The 23083-nt window shown below is 51.4% G+C and overlaps 1 protein-coding gene across 2 annotated transcripts in view; it reads left to right on the forward strand.

Annotated features, from left to right (window-relative positions):
• The window catches only part of PPP1R16B (protein phosphatase 1 regulatory subunit 16B), a 112975-nt gene that overhangs the window by 71288 nt on the left and 18604 nt on the right, over window positions 1–23083 (forward strand). For both annotated transcript variants that reach the window (XM_003134439.6, XM_021078075.1), the window contains 4 exons: window positions 12146–12216; window positions 16668–16813; window positions 18936–19039; window positions 20994–21118. In XM_003134439.6, coding sequence (XP_003134487.3) covers window positions 12146–12216; window positions 16668–16813; window positions 18936–19039; window positions 20994–21118 — 446 coding nt within the window. The remainder of the gene's footprint in view (window positions 1–12145; window positions 12217–16667; window positions 16814–18935; window positions 19040–20993; window positions 21119–23083) is intronic.

The following is a 23083-nucleotide window of genomic DNA, read 5'->3' on the forward strand; positions in this document are numbered from 1 at the left end:
GTTTTATAGTTTCCCTCATCTAGATGGTGTACATATTTTGTTCAATTTCCCTGGTATCTTTAGTGTTGTTTTTCTTAAAAGAAAAGCAGTGTTTTATTTGTTCATTCTCTCAGCAAATGCTTGTTGAGCTCTTACTCTAGGTGCTGGATACCCCAGATAAGAAGATGGACAAGATTTTTCCAATGGAGCCTTATATTCTAAAGGGTCTGAAATCAGAGTTCCTGTTGAGGCTCAGCGGGTTAAGAACCTGACATAGTGTCTGCGAAGATGTGGGTTCTATCCCTGGCCTCACTCAGTGTGTTAAGGGTCCGGCGTTGCCAAGCTGCAGTGTAGGTCGCAGACGCAGCTCAGATCCAGTGTTGCTGTGGCTGTGGTGTGGACCAGCAGCTGTAGCTCTGATTCGACCCCTGACCCAAGAATGTCCATATGCTGCAGGTGCAGCTGTATAAAAACATAAAAAAAATAAAAAAGAATGGGTCTGAAATCACTTTTCTGGCCTACACCTAATACTAGGTATGTTACATGTGTGCAGCGGCATCTGGGTAGCTGATGCAAGTCTATGTCAGTAACTTCTGCCCTGCACAGCCATGTGCCCTGGGCATGGAGATTCTAGAAAGGAGATTATAGCTTCATGCCTGGTGGACCCTAGGCCATCTTGTCCTCACAGTCATGCGGGTATCAGAGATGCTGAGAGAAACTGATCTCCTTACATGTCAAGGGATGAGGATTCTCTCTGAGATGGAAAGCCTGCGACTCCACCTGGAAGCGTTGTTGTCCAGAGGACAAAGCATAAAATAGCCCAAGAGAGGATGCTCTGGCCAGCCCTGAGGCTTGGGTAGAGGCCAGGCAGGTTCTACCGACTCCTGTAGTCGTCACATATTGACCAGGAGCCTTATCACAGTAGCTAGAAAGTTTGTGGTTCCTACTCCCCCACCCTTCCAAAGCTTAGAGTCTTGTAAAGACACAACAAATCCACACCCAGCTACTACATTGTGGTGGTGTGTTCTTGTGGGGAACCCACATGGGAGGGGTACCTGGCCCAGCGTGGGGAGGCTTCATGCAGGAAGTGACATTTCAGCTGAAACCTGGTTAAGACTTAACCAAATGAGGAGTTTCCGTTGTGGCTCAGTGGTAAAGAATCCAACTAGTAAACATGAGGATGCGGGTTTGATCCCTGGCCCCACTCAGTGGGTTAAGGATCCAGTGTTGCCGTGAACTGTGGTGTAGGTCACAGATAAGGCTCTGCAACAGCCTGCGTTGCTGTGGCTGTGGTGTGGGCTGGCAGCTACATGATACCTTGATTCAACCCCTAGCCTGGTAACTTCTATATGCTGTGGGTGTGGCCCTAAAAAAAAAAAAAAGAATTAACCAAATGACATGAAGGCAGAGAAAGAGAGAAAGACAGGCAGAGGGCATAGCACAAGAGAAGGCCCAGAGATGCAAGAGAGAAGGGGGCGCATGGGTGGTCCTGCAAGGGTCCATGGTGGTTAGGATGGACGATGCCAGGAGAGGTGGGCAGAGACCAGATCTTGTGGGGCCAAGTGGCCAGTTGCCTCCTTCCTTCCCCTTCCATTAAGGCAGGATTGAATACCTACTATGTGCCGGCTACTGTCCTCAGCCCCATGTCACTGCATGGATGGGACGGATGCTGAACTGGCCCGCCCCCCACCAGGCTGGCAGGGAAATGAGCTCACAGCAGGATGCTTGAGGCCAGCTTGGAGCCCCTTGTTTTCCTTTTCAAATCGAGGTATCATTTGCGTACTACAAAATTCCCCCTTTAAAGTGTGCAATTTGTGGTCTTCTCTAGCACTTTCACAAGATTGCCCAAGCGTTACTCTGATCTAACTCTGCAAAATGTCCATCACCCCAAAAGGATACCCTGTACTCATTAGCTGTCATACCTCATTCCCTGCTCCCCTCTGCCCCTGAAAATCACTCATCTGCTCTTTTTATCTTTATGGATTTGCCTCTGCTGGACATTTCCTATAAATGGAATCACACAGTATGTGGTCCTTTGTTACTGGCGTCTTTTGCTTAACATGGAGTTTTCAGGGTTCACCCGTGGTGTACCATGTGCCAGTACTTCATTCCTTTTTACGGCTACACAATATTCCGCTCTATGACTATGTCACATTTGATTGAGCCCTTCATCATTGTGGGCATTTGGGTTGTTTTCACTTGGGGGGCTGCTGAAAATAATGCCACTATAAACATGTGTGTATCAGTCTTTGTGTGGACAGGTGCATTCATTCCTCTTGGGTCCATACCTAGGAGTGGAATTGCTAGGTCATATGGTAACTCTATATTTATATTTGGGGAACTGCCAGACTGTTTTTCACAGCAGCTGCACCATTTTATATTCCCACCAGCAAAGGACGTGGGTTCCAGGGACCCCACATCTTCACCAACACTGCTTCTTGTCTGACCCCTCCTCTTCTTGAATGGGCTCTGGAAGGGGGTCTACCTGGGGAAGAGCAAGGCCTGGCTCCTGGGCTTTGAAGGAAGCTCACCCTCCACCATGGCTGAGTCATCGCCCGGGATCTTGGAGTGAACTTCCTGCTGGTGGGATGGGCTCTACCAGCCCCTGCAGAAGCCACCATTAGACTTGACTGAGTCTCCACCCCCAGCCCCAGGCTGCTGGGCTTTCCTGGAAGCAGCTATTTCTGGCTCTTTCTTCTCCAGGGAGGAGCACTGGTGGGTGGAAAGGTTGAAGTTTCTCGGTGGAGTGATTTTGGAAGCACCGTGCTTAGGGGACCCAGGACAACCTTGACTTGGGAGGAGAGTAAAGATGCAGCTTCCTGAAAGTGGTAGCCCCTCTGGCATTGTCAGAGCAGCAGACTGAGTGCCCTGCAACCCTGACGGCCCCTGGGGAGGGGCAGAGGGGCACGGAGGGCCAGGGGAGCTGGTTTGATCAGGCTCCAGGTGCCAGACCCCATGAGGCTGAGCAAAGCAGACCTGGGATGTGAGGAAGTAGGGGAGGAAAATGGCCAGCAGGGCACAATTTTCCATGGAGGAGGTGCAGCCTAGTGGGCGGCAGCTGGAGGCAAGCCACCAAGGTCCTTGGCATCAGGGGCAGGGTGGGGTCTGCCTAATGGAAATGCAGCAGGAAGAGGAAGTGGTGGGGCTCAGGCTGGAGTCAGCCCCCGAGTTGCCACTCGTTTGCCACGAGACCTTGGGCTAAATGTTAACCTCCCGCCCCGGTGTCCTCATCTGCAAACCGTGCTAATAAGAAGGTTCTGTGATGACCCTTAGCCATCTTTGTCTTGATTTCATGTACTGAACGTTGACCTACTTAGCCATGGTCTTGACCTTTCTTCTAGCTTTTTGTCATCTCTGTGGCTCTCTTCCTGCCAATATCTGTATCCATCCCGCACACCTCTCCCCTGCTCAGCTTTCCTTCTCCAGGTCCTTGTTTGGCACAGTTTTAGCAAAGTGGCTAAGTGTCCAGCCTCTGGAGGCAGCCAGACCTGGGTTAAAATCCTAACTCTGCCATTCCCAGACAAGGGCCCTTGGCCACGTCTTTCCACTTGTTCAAGCCTGAGCCTCACTTGTCCCATCTGTAAATCGAATTGATAATAGCAGGCAGTTAATTAATAATAGTGGATCATTAATCCTCAGAACTGGCTTAGGAGGACTAAGGGATGTGATAGACATAAAGCTCTGAACACAGGGCCCGGTGCACAGTTAGTGCTGAGGTGTAGGAAGAACAGCAAAGGTGTAGGGCAGAGGGAGTGAAGACTGGCTCCCGGGAGAGTGGGTCACGGCGGGTGCCCAGTGCCAGGCCTGGGCTGGGCTGACGGACTCCTACCGTCTACTGCCGGGTCTGGCCGCATTGCCAAAGGAGGCTCAGGGAGGAATAGTTGCTGCTTCGTTTCTGTGCCAAATCCACGTCTGTCGCTCTGCAGTTCTTGAGTCACACTCCTGTGTGTGTGTGCCCCCAGACCCACAGTCCCACGGCCCCAGGAACAAGCAGCTGTGTGGCCCCCAGAACATTACTCCCTCCCTTGGTGACTTCCTGCCTTTGTTCATTCACACAATAGATTTTTTTGTCATCTTTTAAATAAAAAGGGTATATATTTAAGGTGTACGACATGATGCTTATCTCTCTATATATATACAGAGAGAGAAATGATTAGTATGTATTAAGTAGTCAAGCTAATTAACATACCCATCACCACTGAGTTTCCTCCTTCTCCTCCTCCTGCTCCTCCTCCTCCTCCTCTTTCTTCTACGTCTTCCTCTTTTTCTCCGTCATCATCTTCTTCTTCTCTGTTTGGAGATGTTAGTCAAAAGCTGCAAAGTTGCCGTTGTGTAGGGTGAACACATCTAGGGTTCTAATGTGCAGCGTGATGAGCATAATAATAATGAGTGAATAATAATGCTGTATTGAGGACTAGACGTTTGCCAAGAGAGAAGATTTCAGGTGCACTCACTACAGTAGATTTTTTTTTTTTTTTTTTTGTCTTTTTGCCATTTCTTGGGCCGCTCCCGTGGTATATGGAGATTCCCAGGCCAGGGGTCGAATCGGAGCTGTAGCCACCAGCCTCCGCCAGAGCCACAGCAATGCAGGATCCAAGCCGCGTCTGCAACCTACACCACAGCTCATGGCAACGCCGGATCCTCAACCCACTGAGCAAGGCCGGGGATGGAACCCCCCACCTCATGGTTCCTAGTTGGATTCTTTAACCACTGAGTCATGGTGGGAACTCCAACAGTAGATATTTTTTGAGCCCTTGCTCAGAGCAGGCTCCATGCTAGACTTTGGGGACACCAGTCAGTAGGATTCCATGCCCTCAAAACTAAACAAATAACTATATAATTAATATAGGCTACCTAATCACCCTATAATTATAAATTGTGACAGGCGCTGCTGTGAAGCAGAAATGCAGGGTCCTGTGGGTAAGAATACCTCAGGCATCTTGATTGAGATTGGGTTGATCACGGAAGGCCCCTGGGAGGAGGTGACATTTCAGCTGGCATCTGAAGGTTGAAGAGAAGTTTTCTGGTCCAAGAATGCGAAGAAAGAGGGCTCTAGGTGTAGGTAACTGTGTGTAAAAGCCTTGAGGAGCTCAAGGAGTTCCCTGGTGGTTTAGTGGTTAGGACTTAGCACTTTCACCTCTGCTGCCCGGGTTCGACCCCTGGTCTGGGAACTGAGATCCTGCATCAAGCTGCTGCATACCATGGCCCCCTCAAAAATAAACAAACAACCCCCCAAAATAAAATTCAATTAAAATTAAAAATTAAACCCAAGAAACCTTGAGGAGCTCAGTTTTTGTTTTAAGAAATGGAAGAAGTCAGTGTGACTGAATTGGTGATGGATTTGGGGAGGGTGGGGCAACTCGGGGGTAGGGAGGGGCAGAAACTGGATCACGCAGTGCCTAGGAAGCAGTGGGAGGACGAGGCCTCATTTCTGGGTGCTGGGGGCGGGGTGGGGGGGAGGAAGCGGGTTAGGTGGGGACGTGGGCTTGGTGAGTGGGTGTCCCATGAACATGACTGTGGAAGTCACGTGGCCAGTGGCAGCAGCTCAGCCCCAGGGCGCCCCCAGCAGGTGTAGATTGTCAGGATTCACCACCAGTGGGCAGACACCTCTGCCTTGCTGTCCCCACTTCCTCAAGGCAGGAGCAGGCCCCACACCTGTGGGTGCCCGTCCCTGAGACGCCGAGGTCAGGCAGTCTGCTGTGTGGGGCCATGGGGCAGAGGGAGTCAGGTGGCAAAGAAAACACAAGCTTGTCAGCAGTGACTTCTCCCCATGAAGGCCGCCACCAGCTTCCTGCCAAGAGGGGCTGGTTCAGCCTCACTCGCTACAGCTGGAGATGGAGGGGAGCAGATGGCCCTGCTTGGACCAGATTCCAACCAGATTGCCAGGGAGGTGTGGGCGGAGCAACAGGGTTGGCGCCAGGAGCAGGAATACATGTGGGGAGGGCGGGAGCCACTTCTTTGCCATCTCAGTGGGGTCTTGCCTGTATGGGGGCCGGTTGGGGGCATTGGCTGTGGCCTCAGGGTGGTCCTTGAACCTGCAGATGCTTGGAGCCTCTCTGTAGAGAGGTGCCCTCTGTGTTTTATGACCAGGTCGAGCGCTCTTGAGAAATGCAAGGTATCCATGGCTATGTCTCTAGTGCCCAGCACAGGGCAGGACCCGGCAGGAGCAGAGTGGTCGTTTTTTATTTTTTAATATCAATGATAGTAGTAGTTCTCAGGCACTGTCTTACTTAATCCTCACAGTCTCCCCACAAAGGAGATGCTGTTCTGATCCCCATTTTACAGATGAGGACACTAAGGCACAGAGAGGAGGAATAACTTGTCTGAAGCCACAGCTAAACAAATATGTGTGGACAGATGGGTCACTCGGACAAACTGAACGGCACATCTGGTATTGGGGCTTTGGGGACAGGGAGCAGACCTGAGGACAGGCAACCAGGAGAAACAGTGGATATGCCCAGCTGGAGAGGGGAGTGTCCCCTTCCTGTCTTTGTCCTCCCTGAGCCTCAGCCAACTCTTTAGATGCCTCCAGGCCAGCTGCCTCCATTGTGCAAGGTACTCAGAGAGCCAGAGAAGCACCTGGAGAGCTAGGGATGGCTGGGTGCGGCTGAGCAGGCTGCACACTGCACAACTCCAGGGCAAGCCATTCCTGTAGACTCTGCTGGGAACAGTGCTCCCTGGAACTGTGCAAGGTGGTAGGCAGAACCACACTATACAGACTGTGAAGTCCAAGGTCATCAAAATCTTTTCTGTAAAGGGCCAGACAGTAAAAGTTTTAGGCTGTGAGGGCCATCCGTCTCTGCTGTAACTACTCAACCCTGGTGTTATAAGGTAAAAGCAGTCACAGGCAATGTAAATGAATGCGTGTGGATGTGTTCCAAGAAATTTAACTATGGAATGAGGCTGCCTGCCAAATATGGCCCCTGGGCCATAGTTTGCTGACCCCAGTGAAGGCCAAGGCAGGATTTCGAACTCAATTCTAAGAGCAATGCGGAGCCAGAGAGGGTTTTAAGTACGGAGTGAGAGGAGGTAAATTTATGTTTAATTTGGCCCTTGAATTTTTTTTTTTTTTTGGCTGCGATATGCAGCAGTTTGATATGGGATCTCAATTCCCAGACCAGGCACTGAACTTGGGCCGCAGTGGTGAAAGTGCCAAGTCTTAACCACTAGGTCACCAGGAAACTCCCTAGTTTGGCCCTTGAGATGTCTAACTGCCCCCACCCCCTGGACTGCCATGTTTCTTCTGTCCTGGTTGTGGATCCCTGTGCCCTTCTGACTGCAAGAAGAGGCTTGGCCTGGGACCCAAGGGCCTCTGATGCTTTCAGAGCAGAGGTCGCTCTGTCCATTCTGTCCCCTTCTCCCCATGCCCAGCTCTCAGCCCAGTTCTGCTCATTCCAGCAATGCCTGTCCCCATTCCTGGCCTCAGGGGCAGAGCAGGGCAGCCCTGTGACCAACAGTCTGGGCTTAGAAATAGGACTGCTCTCCTCCACTTGGTCTCCTGTGGCTGTGAGCTGCACTTCTCTGACCCTCTGTCTCCTCTTCTTTATAAAAGGAATAATTAGACATGAACCCATGAAAGAAAGTGGTTCTGCATTGACCTGGGCACAAACAATAGCCTTAGTAAGAAGACACTGTTGAGGAGTTCCCTTGTGACACAGCGAGTTAAGGATATGGCATTGTTACTGCAGTGGCTCTGGTCGCTGCTGTGGCACCAGTTCAATCCCTGGCCTGGGAACTTTTGCATGCTTCAGGTATAGCCAAAAAAAAAAAAAAAAGATAGCGGCGAAGTTCCCATTGTGGCTCACTGGGTTAAGAAGCCAACTAGTATCCATGAGGATGTAGGGTTAGATCCCTTGCCTGGCTCAGTGGGTTAAGGATCTGGCGTTGCTGCAAGCTGCAGTGTAGGTCACAGATATGGCTCAGATGTGGTATAGCTGTGGTTATGCCATAGGCTGGCAACGGCAGCTCTGATTTGGACCCTAGCCTGGGAACTTCCATATGCCACAGGTGCAGCCCTAAGGGAAAAAAAAAAAAAAGGCACTGTAGATAGAAGAATAAATCAATCACAGGGGCAGGAGGAAAGCCTGGCCGTGTACTGGGTTGCGAGGTCTTTGCTCCAATGAGTTGTGTGCAGAGCCAGGCTCCTGGCTAATGCACCAAGCACAACCGTGGACGAGGCCTTGCCTCATGACTATTAAGGGCTCCTTAGAGATGAGAATGACTTGTCCCACCTCTTGGGCTGAAAATAACTGCCCGACACTGGAGTAATTACATGTCTTAGGCTCCCGCAACGCATGGCGAACACCCCAATAATTACTGCACACAAAGGCTGCTTTTGGCAGCTGACTCTTCATTTCTGCCTCAAAGAGTGTCTCCTGGACAGGAAGCCTGGTCCACTACCCCTCCCAGAGGATTTGAACCTTGGCCTTATGTGAGTAGGACCTTCCAGAAGCCCATCCCACACAGGGACATAATGGTCACTTCTAGTCTCCCAAAGTCCAGCTGTCAGGCCCAGAACACCTCCACTGGCTTGTGGACAGGCTGGACCTCAGTGATCAGGGGCTTCGCCATCATCTTCTCACGTGTCCCTGAAGCTGAGACCAGCTAGCAGGTCCTCCTGGTAGGATACTGGATACTCCAGATGGGAGCCATTCGGGGCAGCACTACAGGGTGGCTTGCTTTGGTAGGAGATGGAGAGGCTGTGTCCTTGGGCTGAGCTGGGAGCTGCCAATTAGGTTGGGGCCCTGGAAGGATGGTTGAGGATTTACCGTGTGCCAGACCTTAAGGAAAGAGCAATAAGTGCCAGGTCACTGTCCTGCCCTACAGCAGACAGACCCCAAGACCATAATGATTACCCTAACAGTTATGTAACTATGGCTGTTATAAGACTATAAATGAGATGTATAGAAGCTGTGAGCATGCAGAACAGGGGGAGTCTGGGGAGTTTGAGCTGAGATGTGAAGGATGAGGAGTGAGATGGGTGTGTGTGTGTGTGCGCATGCACACGTGTATGCGTGTGTGTTAGAGATGGATGGATGGTGGGCGGTGGGTGGATAAATGGATGGATGCATGGCTGAGGGTGGATGGATGGATGCATGCATGCATGCATGCATGCATGAATAAATAGGTGACTGAGTCTTTCAGGCATTAGGAACAGGCTATGCAAAAGCTCAGTGGCCAAAGGAAAATATAGTGATTCCGCAGCTGAAAAAAGATCGTTGTGGAAGATATTTGGAGTTTAAGAAATGAGACTGGAGGAGTTCCCTGGGGTGGCTCAGTAGTTTAAGGATCTGAGTCACTGCTGTGGGTCTGGTTACTGCTGTGGTGTGGGTTCGATCCCTGGCCTGGGGACTTCCACATACTGTGGGTGCAGCCAAAAATAAATAAATAAATAAATAAATAAGGGAAATGAGACCGAGAGGTAGGTAGGTTAGGAGCACTGTATACAGCTAGGGAGGTTGTGTGCTGCCCTGCCCCGGGGGTACCAGTCTCATAGACCACCGTGTGAGTGGTACCCCCTGGAATTGTTCAGGATGGAGGCCTGCAGGCAGGGCACACGTCGTACAGACCTTCTGTACCCGTAGTAAGGGCTTTGGACTTTGTTCCCAGAGCGAGGGGGAGTTATAGAAGGGTTTCAGCCGCTGGTGGTGGCGCTCATTTCCATGCAGAATGCCCCAAAGCCGCGCTGTCCAATAGCACTTTCTGTGAAGACGGAAACGTTCTATTTCTGCACTTTCTAATATGGTCCCCACATGTGGCTGCTGAGCACTTGAAATGTAGCCAGAGTGACTGAGGAAGTGAATTTTGAATTTTCATGAGTTGACATTTGAAAAGCCATAAGAGCCAGTCGTGGCTGGTGGTTCCACATTGGACAGGGCGGCTCCAGAGGACCCGACCGTATCCCATATAAACTCTCATCGCTCTGACCGCCCGCAGCAAGGAACGCATGTAGGGCAGGTCTGCTGGAGATGTCTCTTCTTGCCAGGAGGCTGCGTGGAGGCCTCGGCCCCCCTCCACAGGGGCCTCCGTTTACACTCAAGCCAAGGGGGCCCCTGGGGCTATGGATCCGGAAGCTGGGAGTGATCAGGATGAAGCTGGGGCGTCACCCCCATCCCCACTGCCCCTGAGCCCTTGTCTTCTCCCCTGGCACCACCTGGGCTCTCTGAGTGGTGTTCAGCCTGCAGAATGGATGGCCTTCCCACTGCCCTTCACGATACCCTCAAGTTCGCCCCCCACACGCGGCAGAGGGAAATCAACAAGGAAGCCACCTTGGTCCTGCCCCATTGGATGGGTGGGGGGGCGGCAGTGCAGAGAGAGTGCCCGCAGTGGGCATTAGGGGAAGTGGACTTCGGCCTCCCTGGGTAGGAAAGGGAGTGGGCTCAGAGGGCCAGGACCAGCCTGTCCTCCCATTTGCAGGACCCAGGCCTCCATCCCTGGCTTCCTGAGCATCCCGAGGGCCTCACACCCAAGCCGGCTTGTGTATCCAAGCTCCTCCACTGGCTCTGTGAGCAGCCACCCCAGTCACCCCTTTAGCCTAGAGGTGCACCGCTGCATGGTCCACCCTTGGGAAGCTGGATCTGGGGAAGAGATCTGTGCAGGCCACACATTCAGGCTTGGAGCCATTTGAAAAGGGAAGGGTGAGATGGGTCAGAAGGGGAACCAAGGACTGCAGTGGGCTCATCCCACTAGGCCCATGGACACCTTACCCCATGGAAGAGGTGTAGCTGGAGGCTGGCCAGAGATGGTATCCTAAAGCTTGGAGGCCATGCAGCTGCCCACTGGCGAGGAGCCTGCAGGGCTGGTGAGTTAGTTCATTTGACGTACCTCCCACTACCTAAACTCTGAGCCGCATGAGGGCAGAACCCATGTCTCTTGCTCATTGGTGTATCCCAGCACTGTTTCCCATGCTGGCCTACAGCAGGTGCTTAATACGTGCATGCTAACTTAATGAATAAAAGTGCTAAAGCCTCCCTGTCCCTTGGCCCAAGTTTCTGAGCAGATGGAATTGAGTCTGTTGATACAATTGATGTAGTACCAGGGAGTGCATGCTGACCCTCCATCTTTCCTTTGCACTTGGGTTCAGGGTGCGAATTCCAGCTTGATGGGTCTGGGTGGATGGAGAAGAAGGGTGGATCCCACTGGAAAGCGGGGGGGCGGTCCTCGGCGAGAGGGATTTGAGGCTATGTATGGAGTTCACTTTGGCCTCCCTCTGCCCCCACCTCCCTGTGCCTCCTCATCCCTGAAAACATACACACATATGTGCACATGCACGCAGACACACACACAGACTGGACAAATGCAGGGGTGGGGGCCAGTCAAGGCTGCCCCCTACCTCGAGGCTCAGTTAGGGGCATTTGGCACCCATGGGTGGGCTATCATCTGGTGCAGGGGCCTGCAGAGTTAATAAAAATAATAACTGCCTCCATAATAAGAGCTGATGTCCAAATCATGTGCCAGATGCCATGCTAAGCCCCTGCCACAGCTCAGCTCAAATATTCTACATGATGCCCCCGTGAGATAGGTATAACATCACCCCATTTTACAGGATAGAAAACTGAGGCACAGAGAGGGAGTGGTCTTGACTGAGGTTGCACAGCTAATAAGAATGGCACTCCAAGGAGTTCCCTGCTGGCTCAGCAGGTTAAAGATCCAGCATTGTCACTGCTGTAGCTCGGGTCGTTGCTATGGCACAGATTCAACCCCAGGCCTGCAGACATGGCCGAAAGCAAAATAAAGTTTAAATGGAAAAGCAAAGGATCTAGAATATCCAAAACAATAATAATAAAAATAATAAAAGAGTGGCACTCAAATTGGAACCCAGGCATTGGACACCAAGTGTATGCTTTCAATGACTAAAATGTGCTTCCTGTGGGCAAGAGATGGAAATCACTTCACTCTGTGCCTGGCACGCACAAAGTGCTCGGTAACCTCTAGCTCCTATTTTTATTATGCAGAATAAGGCAGGAAGCGCTATCCACCTCTTGCAAATCCTGGACCAGAGACCTGTGTTCTGTGCCTCAGTTTCCTCCTCTGTGAAATGGGCGGGTGTTGCTACTTACCTCTCACCTGTGATGTAAGGAGTAAATTAGACTGCCACTGCCAGGACCTGGGAGAGAGGAGGTCTTACCTGACTTGGGGACACTCACTCCTGTCCCCTCTGTTGCAGTGCGTTACTTCCTGAAGAATAAGGTCAGCCCTGACTTGTGCAACGAGGATGGACTCACAGCCCTGCACCAGGTAAGGCTGGGCTCACTGCGGCCCTGGCTCCCTGCTCCCGGCTCCCCACCTGGTCAGGTGCCCCATCTGCCTGCATCCCCCCCCCCAACCCCCACCCCCGCCCAGAACCCTGGGGAGGGGAGCCACAGCTGCCCCATCTGAAAGGCTCTTGTCCGCTTGGAGATGAGCGTGTCTGTTACAGACACACCCACAGAACCCTGTGCCCCCGTGCACGCGGCACACACACAGCCTCCAAGGACAGGGAGCCTTTGTCCCCTGCATCCTTACTGCCCGGCAAAGGCGTTGACAAACAAAGCAAGTTTGTTTGGAGCTTGACAGTTTACGAGGCACGTTTGTTCACACCCACCAAGGCATCCATCCACCCCCGTGACAAAAGTGATTGACAGAGGGGGTGGGAGGGTTATGTGGCCCATCTAAGGTCACCAGCCATGAACTCTGGTCAGGAACCACATGCTACCAGAAAACACATCCTTTTTTGGGCAGCGAGATGGGCTTAGGCCCTCTTAGCTAGGGAGGGGCTGGGCTGGCTGTCATCTCTCACCTGGACGCTGCAACAGCCCCCTAACTCCTGGTCCCCAGCACTCAGGGCCCTGCTGTGATTCATTCTCCAGGCAGTGACCACAGGGATGCTTAACATCTGCTGATGTTTCTCAAAGCGCTCCGGTGTCCTCCCGTAGCGCTTGCGGTGAGGAGGCCCCCTGTCCCTGCCCAGCCTAGCTGCCTGCCCTCCAGCCACTTGACTTCTCTGTTCCTGGCACGCACTGTGCTGCTGCCCATCACACTTCACACTGCGCTTGGGGGTATGCACGGCAAGTGCCTGAGAGCTGTGCTGTTAAACCCACGCCCTTTCTTCTGACCACCCCTTTGCCATTTGAATCCTGAGCATGATCATTTAAGGTTTGTCTCCTTTACCCAGACTGTACTGCACAAGGGCAAAGCCCATGTCTCTTACTCATCAGTGTATCTGCATTGCTCCCCATGCTGGCATACAGTAGGTGCTCAATATATGCGTGCTGCGTTAATGAGTGAACACATTGAACCTCTCTTGCCCTGGCCCACGTTTCTGAGCAGGATGACTTGAATGCACCCTGGAACCCTGGACTGGCGAGACCTCTCTGTCTCCTCTTACGGCAGGAAGGGTGGACAGAGATTGGCCGCTGCCCTCCCATCAGCCTCAGGGGCATGTCTCCACCCTCAGCCATCAACCTGGGGCTCCTGTGTGTCCTCTTGGCTTCTCTTCCTGTCGCATAGGGCTTCATGCACCCACAAATTCTAGCTGTGTGACCTCGGGCAAGTTATTTAAACCCCCAGCGCCTCACTTTCCCCATCTGTAAAGAGGAATAACAAGTACCTATCTCAGTGGGTTGTTGTGAAGATTAAATAAACATACATTAAATGGTGTATACCTCAGTGGTAGAGCATTTGACTGCATTAAAATCCCTATAAGCATCATTTGACACCGGATAAATACATATTATTATTATTATTATTATTATTATTATTAAAATTTGAAGTTTCCACTGTGGCTCAGTGGGTTAAGAATCTGACATAGAGTCTGCAAGGACTCAGGTTCAATCTCTGGCCTGGCTCAGTGAGTTAAGGATGCAGTGTTGCCATGAGCCGCGGTGTAGGTCAAAGACACGGCTTGGATCCTGCATTGCCATGGCTGTGGCTAGGTTGGCAGCTGCAGCTCTGATTTAACCCTTAGCCCAGGAACTTCCATATGCCGCAGGTGTGGCTGAAAAAAAAAAAGAAAATTGCCACATACTCACTTCTTACGTGAAATGAGTGTTGATCGTTACAACAACCCTTTGAAATGTTATTATCCCCATTTTACAGCTCAGGAAACTGAGGTTCAGGGCAGCACTATCCAGTAGAACCTTTATGATGAGGGAATGTTCTGTGCACTGACACACTGTCCAGACAGTAGCCTCCAGCTCAACCTAGCTATGGAGCCCTGGAAGTGTTATTCTGAGGATTAAATAAGGCAAGGCATGGCCAAAGGTTAGCAGGGTGCATGACCTTAGTAACTCCTCAAAAAGCATTAGCTATTATTACTGACAATGGAGCTGTTGTTATTGTTGTCATTGTCATCATCACTACGGCTCCAACACAACAAAGGAGCACAGGAGGAAGAGCTTTCTGTGGATTTTCTCCTCTTGGCCATAGGGAGCCTTCAGAGGTTTGTAAACAGAGCGCAGCAGGGCCGGATTAATGGGGCAGCTCTCTCTGGCTGAGGGAGTGTGGAAGGGGCGCGGTGGGGAGGCAGAGAGAGATGATGACACCTCAGTCGGGGCAGAGTGGGTGGGGACAGGATTCGGGAGATGGACTCCATACCCGGTGATTGACTGGACATGGGAAACGAAGGGGCAGGAGGAGTCATCCAATGCCAGGTGCCTCCCTTGGGGGATGCAGGAGAAGAAGCCTGCCCAGTCCGCCACAGACCACCCCCCATGACACTCCCGCACCCAGCTCCCAACCCTTGCTCAGGCCCCGTTTCCCGGATGCAGACTGGCCCAGCCCCTTGGCATCCTTCTCACTAGCCTGCAATTCTGGGTGCATAATCACCACCTGCGCACCACCCCGCCTATCCTCGTGTTTTCTGCAGCCCTTCAGGGATCTCTTGCCTCCTGTACCCTGATTCCAGGGGTTGTGTTGCTTCTCCTTTATGGACAGAGCCATCCCAAACCATCTCCCAGTGAAGGCCTGGGGAGCTTGCCTTGCCCTGCGGCCTCACTCTGGTGCCTTGGCGCCCTCTGCTGGCTGTCCTATGCCACTACAGTGGCATGGTTTTCCCAGCCACCTGAAGCAGCTCTGCTCCACTGGATCACCTGTGCTCCCCCTGCCAGGAGAGATGCCCCCAGACCCAGCCAACCCCAGATCGGCTTGTGCAGAAAGAGAACCTAGGTCTCTGGCACTATCAGTGCAAACGCTGGTCCTTTTCCATATGTCCTTCTGGCACTGACCCCTGGTGTTGCCCCATCCCTATCCCCACACCCACCCCATAGGTGCCCCCACTCCTTCTGCTGGTGTCCAGTCACTTCTCCCCACGTCACTTCCGTAGGCTGGGCCACCATCATCTTTTAAATGGGTGATTTCAACATAGCTCCCCACCATGCCTCTCCCTCCACCCCAAAGCGTGCAATCACAATCTGTTCTCCACATGCCACTGGAGGAGGGATTTTTTAAAAAGCAAATCTGATTGTGCTGCTCCTTTGAGTATAATTTTGCAACATCTCCCATTGCACTGAGGGCTGAGCCCTTGCCTGGATGGGCAGTGCTGAGCACAGGTTCCCTCCTTCGTTGCCTGCTGGCTTCTCTAGAGGTCCCCTGGGATGCATCCTGCAGTCTGTAAAGTGGTTCCCTCTCTTCTTTTTCCTCTGTCCTGGCCTCTTCCTGCTCCTGGCTCTGAGTTGTGGCCTCTCTATCCCTGGAGTTCAGGGGCTCTGATGGCTGTCAGAGCCCTGTGTCTCCCTGGGGGGCTGCCTTCTCCCTGGGGCTGAGCCATGTGGGAACAGAGAGAACAAACCTGGCTGTGTCCTCACAGAGACGGTATCAAGAACCCCGATGGAAGAAGCCCTCGGATGGAGCTGGCTTCTTTAGGGAAGGCTTGGTTCCTTGAGACTTCCCCAAGAATTAGCTTCTGGGTCAGAAATTCCTCAGTCTGATGTGTCAAGCTATGACCTAGGAAGCCACTTTTAGTAAGGGGATCTCTCCCCGATACCCTCATCCTCACCCCCACCAACACGCAGCCCTGCTTCAGCCAAAGCAGGCTGAATTGAATTTATTGTTAGTTACCTAAGGAAGCATTCTCAGTTCAGTTTGTTTGAAGAAAGCCTTCTGGCATTAAAAAGAAAATGTTTTATTTATTTATTGTCTTTTTTTTTTTTTTTAGCTTTTCGAGGGCCGCTTCCCACGGCATATGGAGGTTCCCAGGCTAGGGGTTGAATCGGAGCTGTAGTCACTGGCCTACGCCAGAGCCACAGCAACTCGGGATCCAAGCCGCGTCTGCAACCTGCACCACAGCTCACGGCAACGCCAGATCCTTAACCCACTGAGCAAGGCCAGGGATCGAACTCGCAACCTCATGGTTCCTAGTCGGATTCGTTAACCACTGCGCCACGACGGGAACTCCAAAAAGAAAATGTTTTAAAACTTCATTCCAAATTTTGTCTTGTTCCACCAGCATGTGCAAAGCCTCTGAGAGCTGACTTTATTTTTAGATCGTCATTATAGTTGTATCTTGTATATTATTCACTTACAAGGAAACATGCTCAGAACGCTTAAGTGGCCTGCCAAGACCACACAGCATATACGTAATGGAACTGGATTCAAATGAGGGCAGTTTGGCTCCCCTGCCCTTCTCGTGGCCTCTCCAGGGGAACTTGGTGTATCCTTCTCCTGACCTGGGGCGCTGCCCCGAGCTGACCCTGCCGGTGTCCCCCTTGCAGTGCTGCATCGACAACTTCGAGGAAATTGTCAAGTTGCTCCTTTCCCACGGGGCCAACGTGAACGCCAAGGACAACGAGCTGTGGACGCCCCTGCATGCCGCGGCCACCTGCGGCCACATCAACCTCGTGAAGATCCTCGTTCAGTAGTACGTGCCCCCCTCTCAACCACGGCCTTCCCTCTGCCTGTTGCTTTTTTTTCAGGTTCTTTTTTTTTTTTTTTAGTTTCATCTTTTCATCTTTTCCCTCTTTTTTTCTGTCTTCTTTGGTGCCTGTCACTCTTCCTCTTCCTCTCCACATTCCCTTTCCACTCTTTCTCTCTCCTTTTCTCTCTACCTTTGTCTCGTCTTTCCTCCTTGGTCTCATTCTGTCTTTTTTTACTCTGGGTCTCTCTTAATTTTTTTCTCTTTCTCCTTTCATTCTCTTTTTTTCTCCCGTTGTTATTACGGTAAAATACACTTAACATAAAATGTACCACCCTTGCGTTATAGGAATAAGTCCCACTTGGCCATGGTGTAGAATCCTTCTGAAATGTCGCTGCATTTGGTTTGCTAGTATTTTCTTGAGGATTTTTCATCAGTGTCCATAAGGGATACTGGTCTGTAGTTTTCTTGTAGTGTCTTTGGCTTTGTATTGGGATGATTCTCTTTTTCTCAGTCCCTTTTCCTTTTTTGTCCCCAGGCGTCTATTCAGGTGCCCCATGCTTGTGTGTTGTGTCCATCTTTGTTTTTCTTGCTATTAAAAAGAAGCAAGCCTACTTCCCTGGCCCTGCCCCACCCCACCCCCAATCCTGTCCACATGCTTTTCTTTGGGGCAGAACCTGCTTTGGGAACCACCACATGGCAATGTCTTTCCCAGCAATAAGGCCATTTTCCCCAACACAGTTCTGACTGTCTTCTCCCACCCTGAAATTTTTTCTGGTCTTCTCAGGACCTGTAAACACAATTTCAAGTGTATTTAATTGAATTCATCTAATGATCAGTGGGCACCTGAGCTGGGCCAAGCCCTGTGCTGGGCACTGAGTGCTCAGAGATGCCCTGAGGAACCAGGCAGGAAATCAGGTGATTTCAGTGCCAGAGCTGAGACAGAGTGACACCAGTGGGGTGGGGTCACAGGTGGCCAAGGAGAGCATGAGTGCAGGCATTTGGGAATGGTGGCCAAGGGCAGGTGACCTTTGGCAGATGTCTCAGCAGGGACTTGTGGGGGGATAGAGATGCTGCCCTGGCTCAGAGAGGTAGATTAACTTGCCCAAGAGCACACAGGAGTTCGGAGAGGTTACAGTGGAGGGCAGTCAGGGCAAATGACTGATAGGTGGCCCACACTCTCACCTCGGATGAGAACCTGCTGAATCTGCAGGAGCATCAGGTGCCTGCAGTCCAATCAGTGATAGTGCGAGAGGAAAAGGGAGTGGAGCCAGCCTGGTTCTGTGGGTCCCCAGCACTGATCTGTACCAGAATCATGGATTTAAATTATGTAGCCCTCACCCCCACCCCTGAGAGACTATTTCAGGAGGTTTAGAGTGGAGCCCAGGAAGCTGCATTTTTTATCTCAGGGATTCTTGGGTAATGTTGTCGCAGGTTGTCCCAGGACCATGCCTGGGAACCACTAGCCCAAAAGGCAGATTCTGCCACAGAGCCCCAAGATTCTGTCCCGCTCCTGTCCTGGTCAGCCTTTGGGGCAGGGATTTAGGGGAGGAGATGGGAGATAGCTAAGGATGTTTCCACATGCAGGCCAGGTTTGAAATAGGACAGGGAGAAGTGACAAGAGCTGGCACATAAAAGAGCCAGGTCTGAGTCTTGACTCTCCCACATCTTAGCTGTGTGACCTCAGACAAGTGACTGAACCTGTCTGAGTCTTTGTTTCCCCTTGAGTGCACTGGGGCCAATAATACCCAATCAAGAAGGCTATTAGAGGATGACATCACATGTTGTGTGGAAAGGGCTTAGAGATCAAGTCTGGCTCTAAGCAGATGGCCTGGTAAGCGTTAACGTTGTGTTTTCTCATTCGACATCTGTCCTTGAGCGCCTGCCTGCTGCTTCAACAGAGCAGGAAGCTGGGGAATATCTGGGGGACTGCTCTGCTGGGATTTTTGGCCCCTTCCCTCCTGGGACCCCTGAGATCCTGGAGATACTATCCCTGCTGGGCTGCGCCGCAGTAGGTTGTGAGTGTTGGGGTGCCCCGTGGGGTGTGGGTGAGAGGCTGGACGGCAGAGGCAACCAGACCAACCCTGGGTGCACATAGCTGCCTCTGACCCCACCCCTCTCTCTGCAGCGGGGCCGACTTGCTCGCCGTCAACTCTGATGGGAATATGCCCTATGACCTCTGCGAGGATGAGCCCACGCTGGATGTCATCGAGACGTGCATGGCGTATCAGGGTAAGGACAGGGCAGCGTGCCGGGAAGGGGTCTCCGTGCAGGGCTGTGGCGAGCACCTCTCAACACATAGCCTAGGGATGTGCCCGCCACAGGCTCCATGCTCGGGGACTGGGTGGGGCCCCATGGTGATTGCTACCATGAGGACACAGACCAACCCTGGGAGATGTGCTGTGCCAAAGGGGGGTGCTGCTCTCATCTGTGTCACCCCCCCCCCACATACACACACAGGCGGCCTCAGCTGGCCCCGTCTCTTCGTCAGCTGTGGCAATTCGATTCAAATGTTCACAGTACAGATATCTTCCCATTTGGGAAAAGAATAGAAAATCAAGAACATTCGCAGTGCCTGCTCCGTGCCAGGCACCACGCGGGCTGCCAGGGGCCCAAGATAAACAAGATGTGGGCTGTTCTCAGCTCACAAATGAGCTTCAGAGAGCAAACAAATGTAGCAATCACAGGGACCTGCCGGCCCCCACCGGCGCAGCACACAAACCTGCAAGGGCCTCTTCTTGAGAAATAAATCTCAAGACCTTCCACCGCTGCCCAGGGTGCTGCCCCGGCTCTGTCCTTGTGTGAGAAACACAAGGTCGCTGTAGGAACCGTGCATTTGGCCTGTCCATTCCCTGGTCCTGGAGCTCTCCCTATTCACCTTTTGGAGAGCTTGCTAACAGTTTTTATGCCAATCTAATGAATCTGTAGACCCCTTCTCAGAATTTTATACAGATAATATATATGTGTGTGCATATATATATATATATATATATATATATATATATATATATATATACATATATGTGTGTGTGTGTGTGTGTGTGTGTGTGTGTGTGTGTATTTGCTTTTTAGGGCTGCACCTGCAGTATTTGGAAGTTCCCAGGTTAGGGGTCTAATCGGAGCTGCAGCTACTGACCACAGCAACACCAGATCTGAGCCGTGTCAGCAACCTATAGTGCAGCTCACAGCAACATCGGATCCTTAACCCACTGAGTGAGGCCAGGGATCCAACCTGCATCCTCATGGACACTTGTCTGGTTCATTACCCCTGAGCCACAACAGGAACTCCCAGAATGATAATTTTTAAATGCCATTATCAAAGCCATAGGATTACAAAGTACAGCTCCCCCAGTTTTTTTAAAGGCATAAAATGGGGACATTATTGATTCATGAAATAAGATAATGTGATATGAAAATACCTACAGTTTCTGTTGGTGACAAAGTCCCAGCATTGCCAATTCTACTGTGAATTTGGCCTACATTCTAATAGAAGGAACTGCTCTATTTCACATAAAGTTAATGAAAAGAAACATGTCATTCTTTTGCTCAAGTTTACAGGCCTCCCCTGAATTCTGTCCAAGAATGCTTGATCTAATAGACCTTTTTTTTTTTTTTTTTAATTTCAGAGCAGATCACTCTCTCTCCTTAAATACCATTAGTAGCTGCCAGGAACACTTAAATTTTTAGGCAAAGATTCAGAAAAATGTGTTTCTGGGTCCCTCCACCTTGATTTATTTCAGCTCTCCATTCAAAAGTTCTGCATACAGTAATTCAATAACGTTTCATTGAGGATTGTGCCTGGTGCTGCACACGTAGCCGTGGATGGAGTGGAAGAAATTAGCAGAGAGCTGGTGAGATAGAGCGGTCCAGGGAGGGGATCCAGGCTGAACCTAAAGGCTGAGACGGAGCTGGGTATTTGAGCAGTAGGTGGATGGTAGGGACTTTGGGTAAAAAACTGTGTATGTGACAGTAATCGATATTAATATAGTGCCATCTGGGTACCAGGCGGGCATGCCCCTTGCTCATGGTCCAACACGTGGTGTTTGTATTCACTGAGCCTGGGAGAAATGATCTCTGGGCAGGTCTGTCTGCTCTCCTGGCTGGCAGACCCTGGGGAAGAGGAGCCAAGCCTCCCCCATCTGGCCTCCCTTCGGTGTTCTGACTGCACCCCCGCTCCCCGCTGCAGGCATCACCCAGGAGAAAATCAACGAGATGCGGGCAGCTCCCGAGCAGCAGATGATTTCGGACATCCACTGTATGATTGCAGCGGGCCAGGACCTAGACTGGATCGATGCCCAGGGCGCCACACTGGTGAGGAGAGGGGCCAGAACCCAGACCCGCCAGAGGTCAAGCCTATACTGTTGGGGGTCTGTCCGAGGTCTTGGGCCTCCTCCAGACCCCCTTTGGGACCAGGGTTGGTTGCCCCTGGATTATGGAGAGTTAGCAGGGTGGGCTCAGCTGCTGGGAGAAGAAAGGACTCTCAGCAAGTCTGGGGCTTGGGAGCCCCGCGGGGGGGCTTGGCTCTGCCATTCACCTCTTCTGTCTCCCAGTTTCTCCTTTACCTCCAACGCCAGGTGTCCATCCTGAGCTTGTCATTTCCACCTTCTCCCCCGTGTCTCCTGCTGAAACACCGGTTCATCCAGGCACCGCTTTGCCCGGGCCACCTTGCTTTGCCCTGTTCATCCCCCCGCCTGTCTTCCCTCCCACCCCAGTGCCTTGCCTCCTCAGCTCTCCCTGACGCTGCTGCTGCTGCTGCCGTAGCCTCTCCTCTGCGTTCCCTGACTTTGGAGTCCAGACGCCCCTAGGCATTCATCCGGCCATTGGTTCCCCCATCCATCCATCCAGTCAACAACGCGTCCTCTGTGCCACATGCTTTACTAGACCCAAGAGAACAATGAAACCTCCTCCTCTCTCTAATCTGCTGCTGTAGCTCCACTCAGCCCCTTCCAGCTCAAGTCTCAGTGACTTGGGAAACTTCCTTGATCTTTCTTTCTTTTTTTTTTTTTTTGGCCTTTTTGTGGCTGCATTGTGGCATATGGAAGTTCCTAGGCAAGGGGTTGAACCGGAACTATAGCTGCTGGCCTACACCACAGCCACAGCAACACCGGATCCTTAACCCACTGAGCAAGGTCAAGAATTGAACCTGCATCCTCATGGATCCCAGTCAGGTTTGTTACTGCTGAGCCACAATGGGAACTCCCATGCCACACCTTCTTCATCCAGTCATCTCTTGATGGACACTCAGGTTGCTTCCATATCTTGGCTATTGTAAATAAAGTTGCTGTGAACATTGGGGTGCAGGTATCTTTTCGAGTTCGTGTTTTTGTTTTCTTTGGCTATTTACCTAGCGGTGGAATTGCTGGATCACAGGGTGGTTCTGCTTCTAGGGCTTTGTGCCTCATGCCTTTGTCTGTGAACAGAGTCTCTGCTCAGCCTGGCACTCAAGGACAGAGTCAGGTAGTGGCATGAACGTGGCATGAACGCTGTATGAAATCACAGCCAGGCTGTACCAGGGCCTTGCCCACCCTGGCTGGCACTCCTCTGGGTCTGTGGCTCGGCCCTTTAGACACAGGGGTCTGCTCCTCTTGGGTTGGCCTCAGAGTGGCCCCACCCACACAGCCTAGGCACATACTAGGTCTCAAGTCTTCCCAGGAAAGTAGGGAAACGAATAGTACCTTCCTCTCAGGGTTGTTCAAGGACGAAGTGAGATTCTCCGTGTCGGGGCTCAGCACAGAGTCTGTGACCTCTCAGTAGATGCTAGGGATTAACACATTATTGTTATTATTATTTTTTATTTTTATTTATTTATTTATTTATTTTGTCTTTTTGCCTTTTCTAGGGCCGCTTCCCACCGCATATGGAGGTTCCCAGGCTAGGGATCGAATCGGAGCTGTAGCCACTGGCCTACGCCAGAGCCACAGCAATGCAGGATCCGAGCCATGTCTGCAACCTACACCACAGCTCACGGCCACACCGGATCCTCAACCCACTGAGCAAGGCCAGGGATTGAACCCGCAACCTCATGATTCCTAGCCGGATTCGTTAACCACTGAACCACGATGGGAACTCCATTATTATTATTATTACTAACATTATCACTGTACTATACATATAATCCACAAAAAACAAGAACCTGCTGTATAGCACAGAGAACTGTATTCAATACCTTGTAATGACCTACAATGAAAAAAAAAAACCTAAAAAAGAATAGAATTTAATTTTTTGAAAATTTTAAATTATAGATTTTACAAGCAATAATCTATAATTAAAAGGAAC

The sequence above is a fragment of the Sus scrofa genome, chromosome 17 (assembly GCF_000003025.6).
Source record: "Sus scrofa isolate TJ Tabasco breed Duroc chromosome 17, Sscrofa11.1, whole genome shotgun sequence".
NCBI classification, from domain to species: Eukaryota; Metazoa; Chordata; class Mammalia; order Artiodactyla; family Suidae; genus Sus; species Sus scrofa.